This window comes from Panthera onca, chromosome F2 (genome assembly GCF_046562875.1).
Source record: "Panthera onca isolate mPanOnc1 chromosome F2, mPanOnc1 haplotype 2, whole genome shotgun sequence".
NCBI classification, from domain to species: Eukaryota; Metazoa; Chordata; class Mammalia; order Carnivora; family Felidae; genus Panthera; species Panthera onca.
The window spans coordinates 23,328,738-23,356,179 of record NC_138356.1 but is presented as its reverse complement, the minus strand read 5'-3'; the positions used below and the strand labels follow the sequence as shown (position 1 = coordinate 23,356,179).

Sequence of the window (27,442 nt, the reverse complement as noted above, 5' to 3'; positions counted from 1 at the left end):
TAGGTTAATTCTTTAAATTTAATCAGTCCTTTATAAAACGTCCCAATTAATTAGTAAAAGATGGCTTATTTTAATAGCCTTAAACATTGGTCGCTATTTAAACAAGACATTCTAAAAAAAAAAAAAAAAAGGCAATCACATAATAGTTTATAGTAATTTACAAGTGGATGGTATACATTTAGATACAGAGGTAGAGGTCCACTTTAACAACATTTCACTAATACACATTTACCAAATTCAAGGCACAAAATAGTTTGCTTTACAAAAAAATACTGTAAAAATGTCAATTGCTGTTCTACAATGTGAATAAAACTTTAAGAATCTTTACACCCTTCCATACGTACTCCATAGAATATGGTTTTTCCCCCTCAGTAATCATAGTTGGCACAAAAATGGGGACTTTTTTTTAATGCGGAAGTTCCCAATTTTAGAAACTGTTTCTTTGCAGAGCTGCTATGTATTCTAGATAAAAGTCCACTCAGAGAAATGAAACACAGCAACTTCCTGAGGAAAGGGCACTTTCTGTATGCAGCAAAATTCACAGGTAGAAAATGTATGACCTTTGTGGATAACTAGGTCTCCAGAGTAATAGATCCTTAAGGGAAGATTTCAGAGATAAAATTAAAAATCCGGCTAACACTTCAGTCATTATGACTTTAAGAGACCTGATCACCTTTACTGTAATAATCAAACATCATTTACTTCAAATTGGTGGAGATTTCAAAATTCCTTTTCAAAAGAGCTGTACACACAAACACCACGAAAAGCCACACAGGCTTTGCAAAACTGAAACTTATAAAACATGAGAAAATAGAGCACTATCAGTCCTTGAAGTTGCAAGGGTGTCAATTGGCTAGAGTTTAATTACAAGAATTAATAAACTCCATGGAGATTAAAAAAAAAAAAAAACCCACACGGCTGAAACACACTGTTGTTATCATCTCTAGACTTTCTGCTCATTAAAAAAAATAATGGTAGCCTGGAGATGTCACACAGTGCTTGTCTAAAAGATTTGACAGGTTTTAGAGTTCGGCCGAAAAGGAGCCTGCTGGCAACAAGGTAAGCTCACTTTTGCTGATCACATTTTCCAAGTATTCTAGTCGGTTAATTTACACTTTATTTATTTTTTAAAAAGTTGATTTAAAAAAAAGTCAACATGGATTTGGAATCCAGAGAATGTCAATAATGCTGATGTAGATAGGACTGAAATACCTTGATCGTCTTCTGATAGAAATGATATTCCATACAAAAAAGATCGATTCTCAGATTCCATTTTTTGCTTCATTATTGTTTGTGGCTTGTTTTCTTTGAGCAATAAATGGGTACATACACTTGTCTGCTCCTAGGAACCGATACATGCACACGACTGCTTCAAAAGGGAGGATGCTGAAAAGGGAAAGGGGGCTATTAGCAAACGTGTGATGTCTCATGTGAAGTTATAGGGGTGGGGCGGGCATGAGACAGACGCAGTGCACCAGGGAACCCCACCCGAGTTACCTCTTCATGAACGTCACGATGTACATGAGGCGGGGGGTGCAGATCATGGGCTGGTCGGTGAGGATGGCCTTCATGGCCTGCTTCACACAGTAATCCGGCTTCAGAGGGGGCAGAAAAGGCTCAATTTCTTTCCTGGAAGTTATACATTAGAAAAATAAAATTAATTAACACAAACTAGGGAAGACTGGAAATACACATCCAAACATTAATAACGGTGTTATCTAATGTAGGTTCATTTTGTTTCCTTCATTGTGCTTTTCTGTATTTTCCACAATTTCTTACTATGAATACATTTTATTTGCATAGTCTGGAAAACGAGCTACAAAAAAAAAAAAGCATAATCAGTCTGCTTTTCTATAAAATGAGAAAATCATGTTTTTAAAATGCCTTAAAATGTATTTCATATTATTTTTCTATTTTTTTCAATAGAAAAAGAAGACAGTGTTTGGCATAACACTCAACCCAAACATTATGCCATACTTTTTATTTATTTCTAATATATTTTTTTTTAACATTTTTGACAGAGACCGAGCACAAGTGGGGGAGGGGCAAAGAGAGAGGGAGACACAGAATCCAAAACAGGCTCCAGCTCTGAGCTGTCAGCACAGAGCCCAGCGTGGGGCTAGAACTCATGAACCGTGAGGTCATGACCTGAGCTTGAGCCAACATTGGACACTTAACTGAGCCACCCAGGCACCCCAACGCCAAACTTTCAGTGCTAAGTGTTGTTGAAATGATGGCGTGTATACTGGCATAACCTTCCTGAGTGAAGGAAGTCAGTTACACACATTCCAAGGTTATTTTTTCTCGGGGGTCTCTGAAACAAAGTACATATAGACATCCTACCTTCAGCTGAATCCATTACATTACACATTAAAATAACCTAATAGTATAACGTACTCCTTTCACTTTTCATTGTCTCACCACAGTTTTGGACACCTGCCATGATGCTAAATAGGAAACAGGACTCCTTACACTCTCAGCAATTGGCTTCTAAGTATATAAGACGAAGAAACACACACACACACATACACACGGGAAAAGAGGCAGAGCTGGAGTCTGGTCCCTGTCCAGACTGGGAGTCAGCCTGAGACTGGAATGACTCAAATCAAGCTCCACCTGCTTCCCAGCTTGGCCAGGCTCAGGATGTGTTAAGAATGGCCCTCACCAACAGGGAACTGGTTCAGTTATCTTCCTTTGCCTTTCAAATTCTTCCCAGAAAGATCTCAAAGTAAGCATGTCTTCACAAGTATCCTATTAAGATTTGTGAGCTTGTTTACCGGCTTAGTTCAAGTCCTACGTGACCTGGCATTTATATTCCCATATGCCTCCTTTCAAAGTGGGTGGGAATTTTACTTTGTCTTTAGTAAATCTAAATAGTTCTTCTCATTCTGTCACAATGAATCTACCTATATATACTCTCCACAAAAAGGAAGCTCCCAAATCTGGAGAGCAATATTCAAAGGTCTTTTTAAAAGAAAAGCTTACTCTTTTGTGGCAGTGACATTGTTTCAGATCCAAATCAAAGTCACATTCATTTACCAATACTAAAGAAAAAAAAAAAAAAAAACTCCTAAGGAAGTAGCCTTCTAAGGAAAATCCTGGATATTTATGTTTTCTTCTTGAAGGTGCAGAGAGGCCAATTCCTTTCTGATGCTTCTAGACTGACTTCCTCATGTTAGTATCTGTGTGGTATCCGACCCTCACCTGTTAAGCTTTTTCATTGGAACTTTACAAACCTTGACCAATGAAATGACAGGTTGAACTGTGAAATGATAGTTATAGGGTAAGATCTGATTCTACATATTCTCCCAATATGGAAAGATGATTTCTAAACCAGCTTTTTTATCAATAAGATAGGTTCTCACTGACCTGATTCGGCAGCCTCTGAACATGCCCGTGTCTACAAGGTAAGGGCAAACCAACGTTGTTTTAATTCCATCCTTTTCAGCAGCCTTTAACTCATGGCTCAGGGATTCATGAAAACCCACCACTCCAAATTTACTGGCACAATAATCCTGAGTTAGAGGGGGAGAGAACAGAAACACTAAGTATGTGCACAGATCCCCCACCAAACCCACTGAACTCAAGCTTCCGTGATCCTATTACTTTGGTTATGTGTTTGAAACAGAAGGTTACAGGTGACTAAGCAAAGAAAAGGAAAGCATTTTAAAAGACAGCTATCTGATGTGGTTTGGTGCAGAAATAATATTTTCAAAGCAACAGCAGACGAACACTTTTTGCCACATCGACCAAGTATCAAATTACTTTGGGGAAGTTACCACAAAGGATTCTATAAAGGCTAACACACTGAAGCTAAAAATGGAGAAAGGTTCACTTTGAAGTTTCTGGAAATTTACAAATGGCCTCTTGTTCAGTAAAGGAGAATAAAAATCCAGTTTGTTTAATTCTATGAGAGCAAAGGTGAGTCTAGCTTAGGTTATAAGTTGTTATGATCCACTTGTCTTTTTAGTGTAAAGTGAAGAAAATGATAACTACACCTTGCAAACTTAAGCCAGACCTTTACCTAAGAACACACGGTATAGAAAGTTCTCCTTTGTCCCATTTGCAATGTAGGAGTGGAAATGTAGAACATGGAAGCCATCTGTTATTTGGTGTTCTTTTGCATATTTGCATGCAGTTTTTAACTCTATGCTATAGGCTCCCACAGGACAGACAGCACAGCCTGACACACACACATGCACTTTACAATTTGTGGTGAAGAACAGGGCTTGATTAAGCCCAGTTCTACAGATCTAACATTGCGAGACACCTCACATCTGCCGTAGCCATCTTCTCTGATGACCTGATACAGGATGGCTCACTTCTGGCAAGTTGACCAAAACAGAACGTCAACCTTTGGCCTCATTCATCTGTTTCCCGTGGCACTGCCACTGCCCTCCATGGTTTCGTTCTTGACCCTGCACCTCCCCACCACCATCATGCAGAACTGCTAATGAAAATGGGGCACACTGAGGACTGGTCCACCCAGTGCTGCTGCTGCTGCTGCTTTGTCAAACTAGCAGAAGTGATTTTATGGCACAAGATACTAGAGTTGCACCTCACCAGCTGGCCCTGGGGTATCGCAGAACATTCCACAAACAGCACACAGGTAGAGTGCTTTCATAAATGTATGGGCAACAGGTACTCTTTACAGGATTTGGGGATATTTGGGATAAAGTGACTGAAGGAAGGAAATGCTTTATATTAGACAGACAAACCTCAACTCCAGCAGTACTGAACAATCCCAGGGAACTTGCAACTGTCACAATATGACCATGATTAATCTCCAGCATTGTAGGAAGAAAAGCCTTAGTGGTCTGAAAGAGAAGGAAGATTGAAGCTTTAGAACTGACATTGTGAGTTTCATCTAAAAGCCAATCCTACCTAATGTTTTACCCACATAATAAACGTCTCCCAATTCATTTAAAAATCTTACACATTCATGAAAAGAGAAGATCCTTGAAGTGTCTGGTTAACATAACACCGTATCATTGGTATGGCAGGCCTATTATAAAGCCGTGACCAAAAGGACTGTAACACAAGAGCTTTTGGGGACAATCTCCAGAGATGAAAAGAAAGCCGTTAGTCGAAGACTCTTTATCACCTTTCAAGTGATAGTTATCTGCTAATCTAAACTACTCCCAGGTCAGAGATCTTTTTATGCTCATGACACTTTAACACAGCTATCTCCTGGTCTGTGAGAGGACCTCCAGCTTACCCTGTATCTACAGGAGGTAAAGTACTTCAGGATGTAAAAACGCGGGATGAAAGTACAGGATCATTTTAATGAAAACTGTGTCCTATGCTGACTGCACTGACAAGAGCTTACAGCATTCTGAATGAACACACCCCTCTGTGGAGGTTTACAGGGCAGTGACTTTCCCACAGAAGCAGGTGACTGGCCAGTGTAGCCAAGCAAGTAGCAGAAGTTCCAGGGCAACAGACCCAGGGACGGCATTGATTTCTTATTCGCTAAACTCTTTTTCCCTCTGGATCTTTTGCCTTCAAGACACAACAAGGCTGTATTTAAAAAAAAAAAAAAAATTACTTCAAATTGCTTAAGATGATCTATTAACTACTTCACCAGGCTCCCAACAGTTTTATAACCTGCTTCTTAAAAGAAAGCAGCAAAGAGCAATCTGTCTACTGTTGAGTTATATCCCATTGCCAACACAGCCTCCCCATGATTTATGGAGTTAAAAAAACCCAAACAATACACACTGGACTTAAAGAAGAGTTGCATGCCCCTCTCTGAGGATTTCCTGGCTAAGGGATCACTGAATTTTTGCATAAATATCTAATTTGTTACAATAATTTTTGCATGTACAAGATCAAAAACGGTCATTCCATTTATTTTGAAGCTTTTCTGTGTTCCAATCCATGGTGCACACAGTTGCCAGACGAATGTCTGTCAAGTGTCCCAAGGTGGTCCCCAGTCTGCCTCCTGATTAGCATGCAACTCCCCCGCCCCAACTCCTACCCCATTTTTCTGGGCCACCTCACTGCTGCTGCCCAGGGCACCCTTCTCACCTGTGAGGTTTTACCCATGAATTCTTCTCTAATCTGACAATCTACTGCCAATGCCCTCCTACATCATTCAAAGTATAATATTAGTCACGTGTTTACAAAACCTCTTATGCTTTTCAACATGCTTATGTCACAGGAGTTTCCAAATAATTCTCTACTGGAGGTGTTGAGCCTTTATATAATTCTATACCACCTTAATTTTGTTCATATTTCTTTAAGACATATGGTCAGTACCATTCACCATAACATATAATTACATGTTCTATGGGATTTTGATTGTGATTGTTTTGTATTTATTTGTCTGGCTGCCTCAGATGAAGCTGGGAGATGAAGCTTCAAAGATTATGGGAGAATTACTCCCCTGTGATACCCTGTGGAGGAGAGAATGTGAACCATGTGCCTTACGTACTTCAGAGACCTGGCATACTACTGGATGGAAGAGAGACACATTTCAGCTGGATTTTTACTTCTTTGCAGTAGTTAGTGGGAATGGCTAGGGCAATTACGATAATTATTATTTTGGTCTGCTTGATAGCAAAAAAGGCAAGACCTGGTACTTCAGGTCATTATAGGTTCAATTTTAGACTCAACAGCTTATATATGGCCATTATATTAAGAATTACAATAAAGTAACATCATTAAATCTAAATAAGAAAATGTATCCTTAAGTAAGCAAGTCTGTAAGTCTTCTTTTAAGTATCTGGTTATGATGAACTGTTCCCAGATTAACTAAAAAGTATAAAATTTATTCTTGACGTTATTCGGAGACCAGTTTTAAGTATTAAAAGTTTGCCTAGTCTTAGAAGACAGGGATAGGTTTAGTTCAAAGGATCTTACTTTTAAGTTCTTAAGTACGTAGAAAGTCTCAATATTAAATCCCAAGAAACGACACACAGCATAGAATACTGGCAAGAACTTGCTGCTTAATCACCTGATGAATCTGAATTGCTGACCCTGCTTGTTCACATCACCAGTGACCACTCACTCCAGCTGGCAGCTGGCCCTGACTAGAAACACATGGACACAGAGCAGTTTGGCTCTAATGACCTCCCTGTGCTCGTGTGCGACGTTCATTGTTGCCTGCAGGTGTTAAATGACCAATCCAGATCCCCTGCACCATATAAATGTAGGTGATACCAGATTAACAAGTTCCTAACTTTTTTTTTTAAGTTTAATTTGTTGCATGTTCTAAAACTGATTAATGACCCCTTCCTCTTTTCCTGAAATTAGTCTGGTGGTATTAACTTACTCATTCAACAAGTGTTTCTTGAACATCTATCTATCACAGGCAGGTACTGTTTTATGATCTGGCCAAATGATGATGGCTAAAACGGGAGCTGGTTCTGTGCCTGTCTCTAAGCAGAATTTACACTTACCGGCACTTAATTGTTAAAGCACTAGAACAGTTCTAGTGTATCCACAGGGTATGATGCCTGTGTATTCTAAAAACTGTGACTTGGGCCTGCTTTCCTCCCCACCCACCCTCCCACCAAGTAGTCTGCAGGGACATTTAAGCTACTCGTTTTGTATTTAAAGGAAGGAGGAAAAAAAGAGAAAGAGGAAGAAAAGAATCCAAATACGGCTGACTAAAATCTTTTCCAATTGTGGGTTGTAAACATTTTTCAGAGAAATATGCTTCACTTTGAGTAGCTAGTAAAGTGTGACACAGGTTTGTTTTAAAGCTTCCTTTAGGGAGGGAGAGTCAAAAAAGAAAAAAAAAAAAAAAACGTAGTGGCAGGTCAATGTCTGGTTTAAAATATGTGATTTCTTTGCCCAATCAGGGACAAACACGACCTTCTGTATAAGTGAAATCCAATGTGTCGTTTCATTGCATTTTCTACATCCTCAGACAAAGGCCTATATTCTTTAGGAAGCTCACCAATTATAGGCCTAATACAATGACACTGCTATCAAGGCTGAGAACAAACAAGGTTGAGGAAACTGGGAGGTGAGAAAAGGCATCCAAGGCCGGGGTCAGCCTCAAAACCCAAACTCACGGTTTCCCAAAACTGGGGTCAAACACTCAGCTCCTAGTGTGTGCCAGGCAAAGGCAAGCCTGAGGTAAGAGCGTTCACATCAGGACCACTGAGGTTTCTTTTTAAACCTGAGTTTTCAGGGTTCGCACTGGAGCCTGATCCACGTGACTGAGCACTCAGGCTGTTAATCATTTCCTTTGCTGCCTGAATGGAGGCAAGCAATTACTGCTTGTGCCTTATTTCCACAACCCAAGTCCTGCCTTGTGTCTGGGGCACATTACCAAATAAACTTTGATCAACACTAATTCTATCCCTTACTTTACAAGAAAAATGCTATAAATGGGTGGCTAGAAAGCATCATATTTTCAGGAATTTTCCCAAGTAACCTGACTAGTTTTCTTTTCTAATTACTCTTGCCCTCAACAGTCTGGTAGATGACATCTGAGATAGCACAGCATATTCCGTCCTTGACACAGTCTGACAGCACAAAGAAATCTGGCACTTTGCAATGAATTATTAATGTGCACAAATATTGTAGCATGTATGAGATGGGGACCAGCAAAAGGTGAAGTGCTAGTTGCCATGACACCAGTCAGTTCAAGCTAAGGTTCGTGATCTTTAACTTTGTCTCAAAGAGTCATTAAAAGAACATAAAGGGCAAATCTAAAAGTACATCCAAACGGCTTAAGTATAAATTCATGCGTCTGCCACCATCGGTGGATCTGAGAGGGGCAACTCAGATAACTCACTGAACACCTGGACTGCTGTGTGATCTCCACTCTCAGGACGGATTACCTAGATCAGAAGCTACCACCCAATACAGGGGGCTCTAAAGAAAGTGCAGAGTTATTAGCTGGTGTCAGTGGTGCCTGGCAAAGTTAGCTAGACGCTTAACCCGAGTCGGAGAACTGCGCTCCGTCGCTACGTCCTTCTGTTCAAATGTCTGCGAAACAGAGGACATGTAGTTCTCCATCAGGAAAAATGGCTGACTCTCGATCTAGGGGGTCTCAGAGTCAGTAACCAATATACATTCATTGGCATTGTCGGTGGGAGAATTTAAAGTTGGAACAGATCTAGGGAGTATTTTATCTGCAGCAAGAGATAACTCTTATCTCTGTCTCCTTCTGCGTCTGTCTAAAAAGTGTGGAGACAGACCTTTGAATACTCATGAGTAATTTTATCACATGACTCCAATACCATAATTGGCCACGAGCTGATGGGGTTGTTACTGCTGACTAAAAAGAAAAAACAAAGGAGGGAGGGGGACATTCAAATGGACACTGACATTCTTATGAAACATACTTAAATCTAATATTGCTACAGCTCCTCGGGGTTCTTCAGAGCACTGGGCACTTTGAAAGATAACTGTAAAGGTCATATTTATAATATAAACAAGAATTCCTTAAACAGAAGTGTGACTGGACACAGACATGACATGTCATATCTCGAGAAATCTTTGAAAGTTAGGTTTACGCCAAATTAACTTCCAACAGTTGTAACCCTCCAGATCATTCCTGGTGCTCTTAATGACACACAGCAACACACAGCCTGTGGCTGCACTGTCAGGACAAATTAGCCTAAAGTTCGACAAAAGGGAATGTGAAGAAATGTGGTGTCTGGCAAAGCCTAGCTTTTGAAATTTCGAGACTGATGACATTTTAAAGGTGTAGGTAAAACACCTAGAATGTGTTTTCCATATTTGCAAGCCATGCCAGGTTAATGGACACTAAGGGAAAAGCAAAGTTAATTTCTCACAGTAGGAAAAAGGCCTCATGCCATATTTTTGTGTGTTTGTATAACTGTCTTACGGTCAAGTCCAGAAAAAGCATCTTTGAAAAAGAATCATTTTAAAGTGTTTATCTCTCATGTGAACACCAAAAAACAGAAGACTTTCATTTGTAAAGAAGGTCATAAATCATATTTTGATGGGAAAAGGATTAACATCATCAGCACATATAAAATAGTAAGGCTTTTCAGAATCCCCAAATTAACAGCAGTATATACACAACTTGAAAAAAAAAAAAAAAGTACAGTTAAGACTCCACTGCACAAAGAACACCTGACTGGACACCCTCACGGCCCCTCCACCTGGTGCAAGAACTCTACTTGCTGTTCTGCTCCTTCTGCCTTTGTCGCCTCCTGGAGTAACTTATCTTTATCAGAATCACAAAGGAACATACTGCTTATTTACAAAGCTAAAATGACATCTGGTGGCACTCTTCTCTGAAAACTCAGTCACTGCTCCTGGAAAACTATGATTCAGTAGTACATACAAACTACTGAAGGCGCTGTGAAAATATAGTGAGCGCAGTTAAAAAGGCTAATAGGATAAATCATCAGCGTGTTTAAAGATTGAAAAACGGTGACATACCCCCAAGCTAACCTGGGAAAGGAACATATGGCTAAATACTCTTAATTCTGTAGATTTACAGGTATCTGCTTGGTAAATATACTGACCACCAAACTTAAGAAATTTCACTTTGACCACAGAATGTGATAGTTGAAAGTTTTCATTACAAAATTATCTTTTAAAAAATTTTATTTATTTATGTAATCTCTACATCCAACATGAGGGCTCGAACTCACGACCCTGAGATCAAGAGTTGCATGCTCCTCTGACTGAGCCAGCCAGGGGGCCCCACAAAATCATCTTTAACTAGGAAGTAAAAACTAAATCTGTACTTGCTAGCAATATATTGATTGACTCTAAATCTTTTAGTTTCACTTAACAGCACAAATTCTGAAACCATTATAATTGAATGACAGCTTTTTTTTTGTTGTTCTTATTTGGTGTGTTTGTAGAGACAGGAAAGTCTCCAGACAAATTGTGCAACAGAGCCCCACGATACTGAAGCCTGGAACTAATCTCGGACTTAACAAAACGTTCATCAAAATCTCTTATCAGATTGACACAAAACATTCCATCTTTAGCTATAGAAGAGAGGCTAAAGAATATGTCATAACTGTTGAATGCATACCAGTGTTACATCTACTGTCCTTTTTGTTATTATTTTGAGGCTATGGGGATTAGTTTAACGTTTGAAGGCATCAGCAGTTAATGCTTAACACACATGCACTAGTACATTCCTACAGTTGCCCTGCAACCAAGAAGCTAATAAAAGAGCTGGGCTTTTCAAATGAACACCTAGATGATGACACCATGAGTTATTCAGCAAAAATAAATGCTTCATTAACTTGCCTTCCCACTGTTAAAGCATGGGATGAATCTACCCCAAGGCAGCAACTCACACATCAACATTCCCTTGCATTTTAGGGTTTGCTATGCAGAAATGCTGGAAAGGAGGTAACTTAAAACTCAATCTGTCTGTAAAGTACACTGGTCTTTGGAGTCCACATGGTCCCAACTGCCAATCAGCTAACCATCCTTATTACTTGACCTCTTTGAATCTTGATTTTAACTCATTTGTGAGACAAAAAGAGAAGGTTCTCCAAGGTTTCTTTGTTCAAAAATGTTACAGCGACTTATATCCAATAATGCTTTCTTCGATTCCTAGCACACATTCGAAATACAAGTTGTAACACTGAGGTATAACTTGCATAAGACTCTCGTAAATGACTCAATACGGTATCAGTTCCATTAGTGTAGATGCCAGCATCTGGTAAGCAGTAAAAATCTATTCATTAAACATTTATATGATGTCATGACTGTGCCTTTTAAAATAATGGAACTTGAGTTCAAACCTCTTACATATTAACAAAATTACACATTATCTGCAAAACATTGTTTTTCTGTGTCTCGGTTAAACTCAGCGAAGCTCGGTACGTTAAAAGAAACTGAACGCTGAACACTGTTCCTGAAGCGCTGTCTTCCCTGACCCTCCCCCTGGCCGAGTCCCAGATGATCAAAGGAGTGTTCCATGATCTCCTTCAAGCTCAGGCCCCTTTCCCTATTTAATAACGCTTTACAGAATGATGAAAATAACCCACAAAATTGCAGCCAAATAGTCTGCTAAACAACATGTTGTCATTAATCCCTTTGCTTTGCCCCAAACTCAGATCGCATCTCAGAACTTGTAATAACGACAGATCTTCCAAAGGGCAGAGGCCCCACTTCTGCTCTAGTGACTACTAACCACTTCCAGGAGGCATAAACACTGCACACACAAGCTCAGCCACTGCTCAGACCCTCTGTAGGGGCCGGACTCCTTTGTCCCTCTGCCCCCATTCCAACAGCATGGCCCAGCAACGTCCCCGTGATCACCTTTCATCATCCTCTGTATTTCGTATGTGTAAACAGTTTACATCCTCCCTTGCTTCCTAGTTTGCTTACGGTGGAATCTTCAAAAATAATAAAATCGTTACGTAAGTAAAAAATATAATCAAGAAGTTACTCCTGAAAACTTATTCTGAAGTGTGTACTGTAACAACATAGAATTTACTCATTACAGATGAGGGTCTATGAGGTCTCTATGCTGTGTGAGGCACAGTTAAAGAGAAAACTTTCGTCAACATCTGAGGGAACATGCACGTTAGCAAATCAGGTTCCATGCTGATAACTGTTTCTAAGCTTTAGTTCTCGTAGTATATGACATTTTTCTGGATTCAGAAGGCATTTTGGACTTAAAAAATCACAACTTAAATTTGGGCTCAAAAGCCCATCAGTTGTAGCTTATATGTCAGTACCTTCAAACTACCACTCTACTACTAAATTAAGAGATATCTTCAAGGACAATGATTGCTAATCCAGTAACTGGTCTGGTATATTCTAGCTTCATCACAGAAGACGGCACTAATCACTTATCAATCACAACTCTGGCAAAACCACCTAAACTGTTCCTAAATTGTGAAAACTAAAAAGGAAGACCTCCTCTTAGGTACAGCAGGTGTCTGAGAAATCATACCCTCCATTATCTGATACTGGATGCCAGTGATACGCCAGGGGCCAGGAGCAGAGGAAAGGGGCATGCACAATAGGCAAGGTTGTAACTTATCCTGGGCAGGAAGAATGTAGCTCTTTAATGCATGGTCTTCATTTTGTTTCGTGACTCTTAGGGCTTTGGAAACTCCATCCTGGGCACGGTGACCAAGGGGAATAGGGAGCAAAAGTGCACCTGCACTCTTCCTTTTAGATACTGGACCGGAATTAAAAAAAAAAAAAAAATAATAATAATAATAAACCTAGAGTAAGATTGGAACACAGAGTGTGTGGTCTGGCATTTTTCTTGTCTGGGAGATTTCTAAAGGGCTGATTAGCTCAGGAAAGAAAAACAAAAAGGCAGGGTAAGGAGAATATTGAGAAAGTGAGAAGGAAAATGCGTATTCAAGACCGGTTCCTCCTCAAACTTTGATGTGCCAAAGAATCACCCGGTATCCGAGTCCAATACAGATTCTGGCCCAGGAGGTCTGGGAGGGGGTCTGAGAGTCCGCTTTTCTAACATACAATCTGCCAGATGATGCCATTACTGCCACTGCTCTGGAACACAGGCTGAGCACAGGGTTCTAGCGAGAGCTAGGGAATCTGTCTACTCTAAACCTCAAGGGGCTTCAGATCAATTTCTCCTACAAACTCAGCAGAATTGGAAGATTAAGTTTGCTGCCCTCTATCCTACCCTCACTCTCTGAACCGGGATATTAGGGGTTGGGAAGCCCCACTCTCCATACCATTCCATTCTTATGTTTATAAGATAAAGCCTGGTTCAAACCAATGTCAAGGGCTCCCAGTGCCTTCTACAGACAACTATGAGAGTTTATGGACTGATTCTCTGTATATTTGCCTTGGATCCATTTTTAGCAGTGGCAAGCCCCTCTGTTGTCGTTTTGAATGTTAATGCATGTTAAAATCTGATACTCAAAGTGATGGCGTGAGAAGGTGGGGCCTTAGGGAGCCCTCAGGAATGGGATCAGTGCCCTTCTAATGAAGACCCCAGAGAAACCCCTCACCCCTTCCGCCATGTGAGGTTTCAGCAGACAGCTGTCTATGAACTAAGAAGTGGGCCCTCACCAGATGCCAAATCTGTTGGCACCCTGATCTTCTTAGACTTGTAGCTTCCAGAATTGTGAGACAGAAATTTCTGTTGTCTATAGCCCATGCAGTGTATGGCATTGTTACAGCAGTGCAAATGGACTAGGACAACCCCTTAGCCATTAGAACAGGCTCGCAAACAGAGACCTAGGAGGCTTCAAAGTCCTCTCCCTGCATCCACAGAGGCTTTGAAGGCTCAGCTTTCAAGACCAGGAATTTAGGGCCATTCCACCTCAGCTTTTACCTTTTCCATTTTTCACATTTACCTTTCTGAAGCTTTCATGCTTTGGTAAGCCTATGAAAAAACCCCACCTAGGAAAACAGCCCTTTACAAATCAGATGCTTGGGCCAGAAGTTTGGACAACAGCAGCTGGGCAAAACTGCATAATTTTGAAAATCCATGATTAGCATTTCCAAAGGCAAAGCTTATAGAGTTATCTGGAATTCTAATCCCGTAAGATTATTATGTAACAGAATAAAAGTTTTACATTTTCCAGGAGATAAGCTTTAAAACAACACCAACAAAAAACAAAACTCAAATCATCCTGTTACTGACACTTTATGGTACCAAGTATTTCTAGAACTTTGTGCAGCCAGTCCTCATAGAAGTGCCCTGTTTATTTGCTACCTTTTGTGTCCAGCTTGTCAATGTCGACATGTGAACCAGAAAAAGCAAGGAAGCCAAGTGACTGAGAATATCCTACAGTCTTCTCAATGAGGTAACCATCTCAGATGCAAACCATGAAAAATTACAGAAAAGGCAGGGAAAAAACACATGAACTGGGCTTTAGTAATAAAATTCTGATGAGGTGCTGGTTCTTTAGTCTAGAATTTTACATTCTTGTCTAATTTATGGAGCAAACTTTCTGGAGATATTAAGCTAGGGTTCATTAGTCATTGCTAAACGAACTAAGCTAGTAAAAAAAAAAAAAAAAAAAAAAAATCAGCATTTGAAGGGGGATTCTTTCATAAGTGACTCACAGAAGAAAATTGACAAGGAGCTTTGAACCGGTGGCCCAGCTAAGTATTTGTAGAAGTTCTAAACTAAAGTCTTGGGATGAGGGTCTGGGTCCTAGGTTCTTCTTTCCCCAGGGGTGACCTTAGGCTAGTCCTATAATCTCTCTCAGTTTGTTTCCTCATCCATAAAAATGGGGATAATGGCTCTCTTTAATTCAGGGTTGCTTTGAGGCTCAAATGAGAGGAGAGTGTTTATGAAAGGGTCTGTAAAATTTAAGTGCTATATAAAAGTATAGTAAATGCACTCAAGACTCATTAAGCATATATTTACAGGCTATTTTGGTTACAAGTGCCATCTATTTTTGGTGATGTTGTTTCTTCAAGTTCCTGCAGTTCCTGGTTCTTACTATGTATGGCTCCCAGGCCTCCCTGCCCTCCACACAGCACCAGACCACGCTTCCGGCAAAATGCCAGTAGCTGACCACCAGAAGAAGCCTCAAAACCATATTGCTAAGCAGCTGTTTCAGTTGCCCAGCCCCTTCCATTCAGAACCCTAGATGCTGCTGGGAAACAACAACGCTTTCCAGTAACACCTCTCCTCTAACCCTCTCTCCTCCAGTCCTCTTTTACTAGGAGCAGAAACAACCACTGAAAATATAAATTACGACACCTGACAGAGAAGAGTCTAGCAAACATAAAAATATTAAAAGTTAGTACAGAACTATTTTAAGATAACTTATTATACCTGATGTGTCTTTTTCCCAAGAGATAATAGAACTATCTCGTCTTTAAAAACCCTTGAGAAATCAGTAGGGGGCAGTATGTTAAGTGCAATTTGCAGGTGGGAAAATTCAGGCTTTGAATTTTAAGTTTCAGTTGTCCTCAAAATACCCATGTGCTTACATAAGTTATACCACAAATATTTTCCCAGTTACACTGATTTGGGAAGTGTTCTTTTGAGCCCCATTGTTTAGAATAACACTAAGAAGCTGAACCTTGTTAATATTTAAAAATTCCAGTACTAAGCTATTTGAAAGAAAGGCAAGAAAAATTCACGTTTTTATGCAAGCAGCAAATGAGAGAGAAACAGCACGGTTTCCCCAAACCAAACCAAGCAAAACAAAAGCAAGACAACAACAAAACCCCCACAAAAAACAACCTTCACAATATTAACACCATGGCCATCTTTCATGCATCATTTTGTGTGATCTTTGAAAGTTTCACAGACCAAGTAATGTTTTGTTTCCAAATGTGAATTCATCGTAAGTGGCTTGTCAGTTGGGCTAATTTGACAGCACTCAAGGCTGCGGCAGTAATTGCCCTGACTTGTTAAATATTCTAGCAGCATTTGCTGCAGTGTTGAAAGTTTTATGATCATTAGGAGAGGATATTCAGTTTTTTCCCTGTGGTTCACTTAATTTTAGTCTCAGAGCGTTTAGGAAAATGGTCCCTGACAGGTGTGAACTTGATTTCTAAGAGAATTGACAAATAAAGTAAAATGAAAAAGGAATCTAAGAATGGGCCATGCTGGGTAAGATCAAGTGAAAGATATAAGTGTTTCCTGTGTTGAAAGGTACACCCTCCAGGGCTGGGATGGCGTAAGCCTGCAAACCCAGGCCGACCGGGACCCAATGGCTGGCCAAATGTGTCAAGGTGACTGGGATTAAATCCTACAGCCCTGCTCTGACAACCTGTACTCCAAACAGTGGTATCTTAAGTATGAGGCCACAATATAGCAAAGTTCTCTAAGGCTGGCCCACTCCAAAGACTGCCTGTACACTCTACCTGTCCACTACAGATTTTCAAAGAAAGAATTACAAGATACCACCCTCTGAGTTATTTTCCCATTATGCTTACAAGAAGTCTCAGCCTAAAAGGAATCTTTAGGTCAGATGATAATAGAAACTATAAAGGGTTAGTTCTTTGAATAGCTAACTCCTATAGTAACTTCTGACATTTAAAAAAAAAAAAAATCAGTAATTAAACCAAGAGAGATTAACACATTTTAATCTGATCCCTAGAGTTCCAGGCTCAAAACATTGGATTTAACTCATTCAGTTGATACAGGGAGTAGTTCCCGATTTCTTAAGGACTATCAGAGTTTGTCATACTACAAAGATTAGCTACAAAAGGCCCTTTATCTTGGGAAAATTACCGCTTGTGTGTGCACAAGGAAAGAAGATACAAATCCACCCTGCCAGGACACCCCCTAGTGGAAATTCAGCATAGTACATACAATTTGGGGTTCCAAAAACATCCTGGGTATTTAGGACTTAACACAGTGGCTCAAATGAACTTTTTCTAGTCTGCTGGCTATAAATACACCATAGTCATGTGCCTTATTATTCATCAAGCATTCCAAATCAAGAAAACAAACATGTCATCTATACATCTATCCACGTAGGCAGGTATCTGAATTAAACAGAGGCATACTGGCTACTTATAATTGAACAAAGCTTAATTTTGGTTTCTGAAAGAAACAGAGCAGAAATTTTAGAGGAGTCTGTTAATATTCTTTAATTCAAGGAAAAAACAAATAAAAAGGGGTTCCCTACTTTAAAAAATTATTCTAAGTCCCAAGTGAGGTTATTAAACTTCTTGAAAGGAATTGTATTCAAGTTAACTAAAGTCAATTCACTAGAATTTGCCAAAGATCTTAAAAGTCTGAAAAATGGTTAGGGTAAAAACAAATTTAAAGGGAGAGAATAAATGAGGAGAATATGAGCAGTTAAGTATTTGGCCACAGGGTTTGTAGCTCTTCCCTAGGCCCCAGTGACCCAATCCTGCAATGAACAGCAAAGGACACCACCCAGGCACACTCCATTCAAGCTTTTTGAACAAGCTATTCAATCAGTGTTAACATTAGCACAGGTTACAGAATGCTTTCACTTTGACATGTCCTGTAGATTAATTTCTACTTGGGCAGATAATGGATAAAGCCCTAGATGAAGAAATAATGAGGGAGAAAAGAACAAACATCAACTCCGCTTCCAGGAATCGAGATAACAGGACATAATCAAACAAGAGTGGGCCATTCCCTGGATGGAACTTTAAACTATTCTACAAGGACTACACCCTAATATACAAAGAGACTATTAAGTTAACACGAAAATATTATGAATATTTTTTTCCTCTCTCAGGAGTAGTGATACATTTTGTCTAAACTATTCAACTTCTTTTGTCTCCCAGGACTCAAATGGCAGACAGTGGAGTGCTCAGGGCTCCATCAAGGCACAGTGAGGCATCCAGCCCTGTGGGAGTTTTGGGTTGACCAGGAGATATGATAGATGATGAGTTTGGAAGGCAGGTGGAAATCAGCTTTAGAAGATCTAAGCTGCCATGCTAATAAGCCTGGACTTCATGCTGTGAACAATATGGTCACCCAAGGGTTTGGGGTAGCATAATCTTTAAGCAGGCACATAACAAATTCGAGTCTGCTAAGATAACCCTACATTGAAGAGCAAAGGCTGGGAACAGGGAAAGAAGTTCAGAGACTCCTCCCAAAGTCCAGGCAAGAGGTGATGGAAGCACATGGGATAAGGCGGGACTGGGAAGGAGGGGATCAAAGTACATGGTAGCAACAGAACAGTCAGGACTCATGAATGCGGGCAGGATGGAGAATTAAAGATACTGCTGATGTTCCCAAGTTTGGCACTGGCCACACCAGGGAATTCAAGAAGGGGCAAAAAGAAGTGAGTTCAGTTTTGAGATTTGTTGATTTTAGGGAATGAGTGGAACAGCCAAGACAGGTGTGTGAACTTGGGAACTGTGTCAGAAATCAGATGAAGCCATTGAAATAAACAGATTACCCAGCTAGAGGTACACAGTGAGAAGAGGTCTGAGTATGCAATCCTAGTCATTACATCTCAGAAGCAGGGAGGCCAGGAGGACTGGGAAGACAAGAGAAGCAGGAAAAAGTGGGCTTTTTATGGAAACTAAAGATGAGTTTCAGAGATGGTTAACAGGATCACATTCTGTAGAATGATCAAGCTGCACACTGGATTTGGCAATTACGGGAGCACTATTACTTCTTCATATGACATTGGTTACTCAGCAATATTTTTCTGAACAACTGAGGTAACCAGACACAGATTAAAACATGTATCTAAAATGTTGGAAAGATTTTTAGAGGATGGTTCTCTGCTCATACCACTTATGTAAAGTGATGTTTTATCAGGTCATAGATACTGATTTCTAGTAGCAATAGATTTGGGCCTAGCATGTAACATACCGAACACAGAAACTCGATGTTCGATGGGCATGTGATCTTATTCTATGTTAGAAACAAGGCTATGAAATGACCCTCTTAGGGACACAGTCCCAAGTACCTGAGTGGTTGCTACCTAAGAGATATTCTGAAGTGGGCTCACAAGAATTAATAAGATAGAGTATTCACACCCCAGGTCAATTTGCAGTTCAGTTCAAGACCTAAAAAATCTGTATTTCTAAAGCTCAAACATGATACTTATGCATGTTATTTATTTAACAGACCCGTTCTATCAGAGACTTAAAAATTGGCCATGAATTCTAACCTTTTAGTAGCTATTGTAAGATAGGAAAATAATATTTTATAAAACATTTGGTATAACAATTCTTAATATTATGGTTTGAAGGAGGAAGTACTGGCCTAGTAGTTTTATATGAACACTTTAGAAAGGATTTTTTTTTTTTTAATTCTAAACCTAAGAGGACTTGAACAAAACTAGGTTTCTCTAACCAGAGAACAATACAGTATTTGAGATTAAAAACCAGTAAATCACATAGGAACTTAAACACTAATGATTAGGGACCATTCATGAGATATTAGGTACTACCATAGCACTAATGTCTTTAAGTGCTACATTACTCAGATCTAGGTGGTGGGCTTTTACTTTTCCTGGATGGATTTTAACTAAATAGACTTTAGACATTTGGATATAGATAAATGCCTAATTCAGTAATTAGTATTTTAAAACTGTGAAACCTTTTAAGTTAAGTGGTCTATTAATTAACTACCAATTATCTTGTCTGACTACCATATCAATAGAAGTAAATTACCGACTAGCTATTTGACAGATTTAGCCCTTAACCATGCAAAATTTCTGCAGAACATAAAAGGCCTGGAGTTAAATGCTTTTGCTACCCCCTTTTGGTTAATCAGGGATCAATTTGCTGCTCACGTATAAAGGCCAAATGCAGCTCTCTGGTCAAAAAGGATCTACAGATAAACTATGTCTCGCAAAAACAGCAAGCTAAGATTGGACTCCTCTTAAAAAAATAACAAGTGAAGCAACATTAACGTTTTGGGGGGAAACATGGGTTTGTAATTCCTGTATGGAGGCCAACCTGCCATATTTCAAAGGAGTCTAGAGAGGTATTTTCAAGTTTTTGTAGCACACAGAGATACAGAGGGACCCTAAGTGAATGTTTTCTGTGATTATGCCCCAATTAATGTGCATCGTATTGCATACATTCTCCTTGGTCTTGTCCTAACCATGAATGTCGCACAACAGATTATACTGACTAGAATCCATCACAAATCTATCACTTCTTAACTGGTGACCAAGAGAAGGTTCCTAGGAGAGCTGCTGGTGATGGAAGAATACTGGACGATGAAGGATCACAGGACACTGGAGGGCTGTGCAGAACAACGGCAAGTACTGTGAAAACTTCTAATTGCTTAGAAGTACAGACTACGAGGTTAAGAATCAAGGAAGGAACACAGGAAAAATCCTCTCCTTGAGGCCCAGCCATTAGGAAATATGAATGGTTGCCGTAAATTCAATTGGAGCTTGATTCAAATTGGTTTATCAACACCGGCCTTCTCACAGTCGCTAGCCTTGCACCAATGAGCAGAGTTAATATACTACAGTAAATACGAGCACACAGGCGAGGCCGGGAGAATGGAAAAGTTGTATAGGAAAACAAAAGGAGATACAAACAATTATGAATGTGAGCCAGCCCCATTTTGAAATTTCCTCAATCTTATGCAGCTTGAATTAGTCCAACATAATGCCTACTACCTTTTGAAATTTCAGAAGACAGGTCCCTGTGAGTATCCTCTGAGTAGGCTATCTTCTAAATATTTAAGCAGAAGTCTAGCCTATACTATCAAACATTTATTGAGTGTTTGTTTAGTCTTAGGAGTAGAGTTCTATTGCAGGCAGGGGAAAACAAATAGAAGCATATAACAAACTGCCTTCAGAAAGCTTGCCATCTATTTCAGAATTTCAGGGCACAATGCATAAAAAATTACACAAAAGAGCATGTACTGTGCCACAAAGGAGGAGAATTAAGAGATGTTGTAAGAGATTAATAATGGCAAGAAGAGAGGGGCACCTGGGTGGCTCTGGTGTCTGACTTCGGCTCAGGTCGTGATCTCGCGGTTTGTGAGTTCGAGCCCCACATGGAGCTCTGTGCTGGCAGCTCAGAGCCTGGAGCCTGCTTCGGATTCTGTCTCTCCATCTCTCGGCCCCTCCCCTGCTCATGCTCTGTGTCTGTCTCTCAATAATAAATAAACGTGAACAAAAAAAATTTTTTTTTAAATAATGGCAAGAAGAGAAAAAGCTTTAGACAAGTCATTTAACTGCAGCTTCATCAGAAAATAAGGGATTGGAAAATAAGATGATCTCTAAGGATCCTTGCAGCTCTAATATGCAAAAATGCCAGAAAAGGGCTGGAGTGGGGAGGGAAGATTATAGTAAGAACTTGAGCTAGGCCTTAAAAGGTAGAAGAGTGGAGGAAGAGGGTCTCCAGGCAGGGCCAGTAGTAGAAGGGTTTGGAAGTAGGAGCACCCACAGCTTTTCAGTGGAAGTCCACACGGCTTTCCAATTCACTACATGGGACTTTAACTCTGGGTCGCCATCAACATACCATTTAGTGTTTTATGAAAACAGACATCGACTGCTACTTAGAAGTCTGGCTCCAGACAATCTGTTCAAATGACTACACAACTGTTTGCTCAGCTGATCTACTTTTTAAAGTGAACGGGGCAACTTCTTTCCCCCAGCCAAATACAGTAAAAAGACACACTGGTTATTTTCTCTGGAAGGAAAACAGCACAAACCAATACATCTTTAGACAGTTGTCACACACATTTTTGTTAAAGAGGATTACTGGAAAGGAAGCTGAATTCAGGTAGCTCTTACATCACTGCATATGTGCACCCACCCACCCACCCCCACCGCCAGTCCCTGTAAAAATTATAGTAAGTCTTCCTTTAAATTTTAGTTGCTAGTTCTCAACTTCTTAAAAGGTTTGTAAGTCTCGGCAAGAAGTCAGAAATTCCAACTCTAAAATGAATTTTCTGACTCAATATTGAAAATAAATTCTTAAGTTTAGATGCTTAGGGGAAAAACAGCTGGAGAATTCAGGAGCCTCCCATATTTTAATATGAAGTGACGTCATTATGGTCAAGGCTTCCAAGAACTCCCTAAATTGTGTAGTTAAGCAACATCTCAAAGCAAAGTAAGGACTCTGGGAAGGTGGTATATTCCTCCTTAGTATACAGATTCAATTCCACAATAATTTTTCTGTCAGAGACCTGATTCAATTTTCTCCTTAGGTTAGAAAGTAGTCCAATATTAGAGTACAGTATATCAAATGATGTGCATTTTCAAAGCTAAAGCTATGGATTTTCTGTGCTTAACACACTCTAAATTAGCTCCCATTTTATAGGATGTCTAGCGAGAAAAGGCTGCTTTCCTCTTCAAAGTATTTAACTGCAGATTGTATGGGGTTTCTTTAAAAGTGTGGTTTCATTTGCAATTTTACAATTCAGAAAAGTAATCATACAGAGAAAGTAGGCAAGATAGCTAAATTTTAGAGCACCGGGTAGGTCAAAGTTTATGGTTCAGAAACTGAGGATCATCTCAGTCAAAGGCTACGGAGAAAAAAAAAATCCTGGTGTTGGTTCACAACTAGCCCACCAATGGCTGTATATCTGTTTAAGGATGACGAGCTGACTAAAATCAACTGGAATTTCTAAGGCACTTCCATCCTTGTTCAAATACAAAAACTACAAGGCCACCTGCAATTCACATGTGTTATTTCAAATGGTGGCTGCTTGTTTTACTCGGAATTGTCAATACATAGGATTCTTGATAAACTGTATTGCCAAGTTTATTCATCTGTACTGCCCTTTACTCACCTGATGCACCCCCTTGCCACTTGTTCTTGTGGACCCCATGGCAGCAGGGACTTTTATTCAGTTGCCCACCCCCCACTGCACACAAGACAGACAGACACACACACACCTATGCACATGCGCCCCCCCACCAAAACACACTTAAGTTCCCCCAAACTGTATTTGGTAATCTCCTTACTCATTTAAAAGATCAATATGAGTTAGTTAAGTCATTTATGTGTTCATTTCTTGAGGTTTGAAAATGGGTTAAATAGAGCTCATGTTTGAAAATAAAACGTTAAAGGAAGCTTCTTTCAGGATCAGAGAAATGGTTTGATATTCAAGGAACAACATTTGAATAAGCACTTCTAAAGCCAGATTAAGTTTTTAAGCAGTTGCTAAAAAATTAATGAGGTTTAATGTGACCTATTTAAAAGAAACAGTTCTTTGTTGTGTTTCATTAGAAGGCTAATCCACCTATGGGAAATACAAAAAAAAAACCAAAACAAAACAAAACAACAACGCAACATCCTACCTCCTTACCCTTTCCTTATTGGCTCTTACCTATCTACGAAAATCAAGGGGAATTACTTCAGAGGAGGAAGAGAATAAAGTGGGTCAACAGTGTACAGTTATGGGGGAGAGCTTCACACCCAACATTACTGAAGTTTAGCTGGAAAATTGGGATTCATTTTGTCCCCAGAGCAACAGAAGGCCCTCCTTCCCTCTCATCCTTAGATGCTGTCGTTCTGACAGTTAGAAGTAGATATGGTTCAAGTCTCTCCTTCCTCAAGTCTCACCGTCCTCCTGCCCCTTATGTAGCGACTCTGTGGTCCTATCAGGATGACTTCAGTTCTCCTGAGAGAGGCATCTTATAAGCTGAGACAGTTCTGAGACGTACTCCATCAGGACAATGCCACAGACCCTGTGGCTGGTCAATGGATGTTAAGTGACTGCCAGGGTGGCCTGACCACTCCCAATGGACCACAAATGCTGATCTCAGAATCTCTGGCACTTTCTAAAATGTGGCTGAGCAGTAATTTGGAAGCCTAAACTCTGACTTCAGGAATTCATAAGAACAACCAATGTTTTACAAACTCAACAGAAAGTAAAATAAACAAACCCAGGGTTTTATGCTCCCTCTAGTTATTTTTATGGCAATCTTTCAAACTAGCTCAAAATGTTCAGTCCTTTACTCTCTCAAGAAAGACTGCATGGGAGGGGGGAGAAAATAATTATTTGATAGTAACTGGCATACAGTGTAATTCACCATGGGGAAATAGCAAATTAGAAGGAAGCTTTGTGGTGAAACAGTATAGGTGTCTTCCAGGATGGTATTGAAGTCTGGCTCCTTCCCAACCTTCTCATTGAGGAAGGCCTAGTAATAAAAACAAGGATGTTTATATTTACCCAGAAGTGTGCGTGGCAATTGACCATCATGGTTCTCTCAATGAGCTCATCAGGACATTCCAGAAGGTGATGCCCAGAGACCACGCCGGCATTATTGACCAGGACTGAGACCTCGCCAACCTCCTTGCGGACCCTTTCTGCAGTCAGGTAGACATTCTCCCTCTTTCCCACATCACAGGTGTAGGTAAAAACCTGCAAGTTACAGTGGGGCAGAATTTCTTCCTCACCATTTCCAGCTGTCCTCGGAAGTCCAGATGACGGGGGAAAAAATGGAACAGAGAAAGGGTGGGGGGTGCAAAATGTGAGTCACGTGGCAATCAGTAGGACAAAGATCACACAAAACAAAAATACTACAGTGAGCTTCAGATTTCTAACACCATAAGGCTTGCCAATGACTGAACTTACAGCTGCCTTCCTCCCCCAAGAGTCTTTGGGAATTATAGCAATTTACTGGATAACTTTGCTTAGGGGAAAATCATGTAATTGTGACAAGCCCAATACAAGTCAGACCTCATGGGATCAGCTTCCTGGAGCTAAAGACACCTGGAAAGAACTGATCTCAGCCCAGAGAATAACACCCCCCTCCTCCCAAACACAAATACTACACACTCCTCTTTTTTTGAGGACCAGGGGCCAGAATCGGCTCTTTTTCTTTTAGTAAGAGCACCTTCAAAATGGGAACCCTCCTTAAGGCTCACAAATCAAAACTGTAGCTAACAATCTGAAGTCATCCAAACCCAAGAAATGAACCTAAAGCTTCTCATGAAAGAATGGAGGTCACTGGTTTGTTTTCACTGGAATCTGAGTTCTCCTCAGAAGCACCTCGCATAAATCAAGTTTACAGGTAAATATGCAATTTTACCACAGAAGATCTCAATTTTGAAAGCCCAAATCTCTTTCTTGGTTTTTGAATACCTTTATCTTTTAGGTTTCAGCAGGGGACACAAAAATCTGTATTTGCTACCCTTCCATACCACTTTTGAAAATGTAACAGTTTTGACCTTTGCTTTTCTGGCCTAAAAGGCAGGTGCCAATACTTATGGTGAAAATTGATCGATATGGGGGGAGGGGTGGGGTCCAAGTTAATCTCCTCCGTATAGTTCTACGTATTTTCCGGAAATGAAAAATTTTGTCAAAGAGCAAGAGCCATTATCAAATTTCCTTGACCAATATTTACGGTTGGTTATGGTCTCCGCTTTGGCTTAAAAAACAAGAAATAAAAAACAAAACCCCTCAGATTCAGGTTAGTTAAGAAGTATACAGTGAGGCAGATTTCCTGAGGTTATCAAAAACACGGAATAAATTTACAATGAGGCTTAAATCGTCCAAGCGCTTTCCAAGAGGCAGCACCCCTTTCAATCAGGCTGAGAATGTAACTAAAGCACTTACCTGTCTGTGGTGCAACAATGTAATTATTTTCTGGCGGCTAAAGTTATAGTGAAATCATCAATGCCGCCCTAGCCCCAGCGGTTCAGACCACAGTAACACACAGACATGCATCAGTCGAGTCTGAGAACAACTTCCCAGACTCCTTAGTCTCCCATCGCAAAAGCGAGTGAGCCATTTCTTAAGGATTCACACCTGTGCTAACAAGCTCTGCCTTCCCGATATCCCCAGAGGGTTTAGGAAACCCGACATTCGCCCCCAAAGAGGACCCCCGTAAAGACAAGGGTTCGGCACACCTTCCCCCTTCTAGAACAGAGGTGACCGTGCTCCTTTCCCAGGGGGCCAACTCCAGTCGCCGAAGACGAGCCGGGCTGACCAGGGCAATGGGGTTTGGGGCCCTCCCGGGGAGGGCTCGGGGGTGGGGCGAGGCTTGATCCGGCGCAGGTCCGAGTTACCTTGCAGCGCCGCGGCGTCGGCCGCCTCCAGGTCTCGGTAGATGTGGCGCACCATGCCCGCCGTCTCCTCGTTGCTCTGAGTGTTGATGTCCCAGAGCACCAGCAGCGCCCGGCGCCGGGCGAACTCGAGCGCGAAGAGGCGGCCCAGGCCGCTGCCGGCGCCCGTGATGAGGCACACCTGGCCGGCCACGCTCTTCTCCTTGGGCCGCACCAGCCAGCGCGCCGCGGCCAGCACGAACGCCCAGAGCACTTTGAAAGTGACCACGAAGAACTCCACCACGATGTTCATCGCGACGCCCGGAACCCCGCACGAGTCCAGCGTCCGCGTCCGCGCTCACCCCGCGCAGGGCAGCCCGGCTCCCGGCCCCGGGGCGTTTGTCAGAGCCGCCCAGACCAGAAGGCTGCGCCCCGCGCCCTCTCTCGAGGTGCCCTCCGGGCTGGAGTGCGCGGCGCCGCTCCCTGCTTGCGCGGGGCCACTCCCGCCCGGGCTCGGCGCGGTGGCCCCGGGGTTGTGCCCGCCGCTGCAGCCGCCCGGCTCGGCGCCTCCTGCCGGCGGCCGCCCGCCCGCCCGTCCGTCCCGCAGCGCCCGCCCGGCCGGTCCCGCTGCAGCGGCGGTGACAGCCGCGAGTTAGTCGGCGCGCGCTGCCCTCATGGCCAAGCCGCAGCCGCCCGAGCGTCCCCGGAGCCGGCGCGGCGGCTCCCTCTCACCCCGGGGGAGGGGCGCGCAGCGGAGACCGCACGGGCCCGCCGGCCGCCTCGGGAGTTGTCAACTTGACCCAAGTTGCGAGACGGTGGGAGAGTGGGGTGCGGGGCAGCGGGAGCGCCGGGAAGGGGCGACTCGCTCGGCGCAGTCGACCGCTGCCCAACGGCTTGCAGCTGCCCCCGCGGTCTCGTGTCCCCTGCCCTGCACTCCCCACGGCTGTCACTTGGGCACTGGGCTCCGCAGCGCAGCGCCGCGCCGCTTGCAAGTCGGAACGCTCCCGGCCGCCTCTGAGCGGGCTCCACGCTCCGAGCTATATAACCCTCGACCGGGAAGAGCCGGCGGCGGCATCGGCCCTCCCTCCGCTCGGCCCTCCCCGCCCCCGGGCGCACCCCGCCCCCGGCCCAGCCCCCCGCCAGCTCGCAGCCGTCCGCCGAACGGCGG

The 27,442-nt window shown here is 41.8% G+C and overlaps 1 protein-coding gene across 1 annotated transcript; it reads right to left on the bottom strand.

Annotated features, from left to right (window-relative positions):
• Positions 1 to 27,376, bottom strand: RDH10 (retinol dehydrogenase 10). The gene is made up of 6 exons (XM_060610729.3): positions 26,299 to 27,376; positions 24,458 to 24,693; positions 4,719 to 4,817; positions 3,370 to 3,515; positions 1,498 to 1,629; positions 1 to 1,386 (listed from the first exon to the last, which is right to left on the bottom strand). Exons 1-6 carry the CDS (start codon positions 26,585 to 26,587, stop codon positions 1,263 to 1,265), a joined length of 1,026 nt encoding a protein of 341 aa, XP_060466712.1. The 5' UTR covers positions 26,588 to 27,376; the 3' UTR covers positions 1 to 1,262.
• Between the last annotated feature and the right edge of the window lie 66 nt (positions 27,377 to 27,442).

Bases quoted from the DNA above. Each gene is read 5' to 3' on its own strand.
- RDH10 (XM_060610729.3), bottom strand. From the start codon at position 26,587: ATGAACATCGTGGTGGAGTTCTTCGTGGTCACTTTCAAAGTGCTCTGG. The intron at 4,818-24,457 runs GTAAATATAAAC...CTTCTCTTTCAG, and splicing joins ATTGCCACGCACACTTCTGG to ACCACTAAGGCTTTTCTTCC. The intron at 1,387-1,497 runs GTAACTCGGGTG...TTCCCTTTTCAG, and splicing joins ATCGTGACGTTCATGAAGAG to CATCCTCCCTTTTGAAGCAG.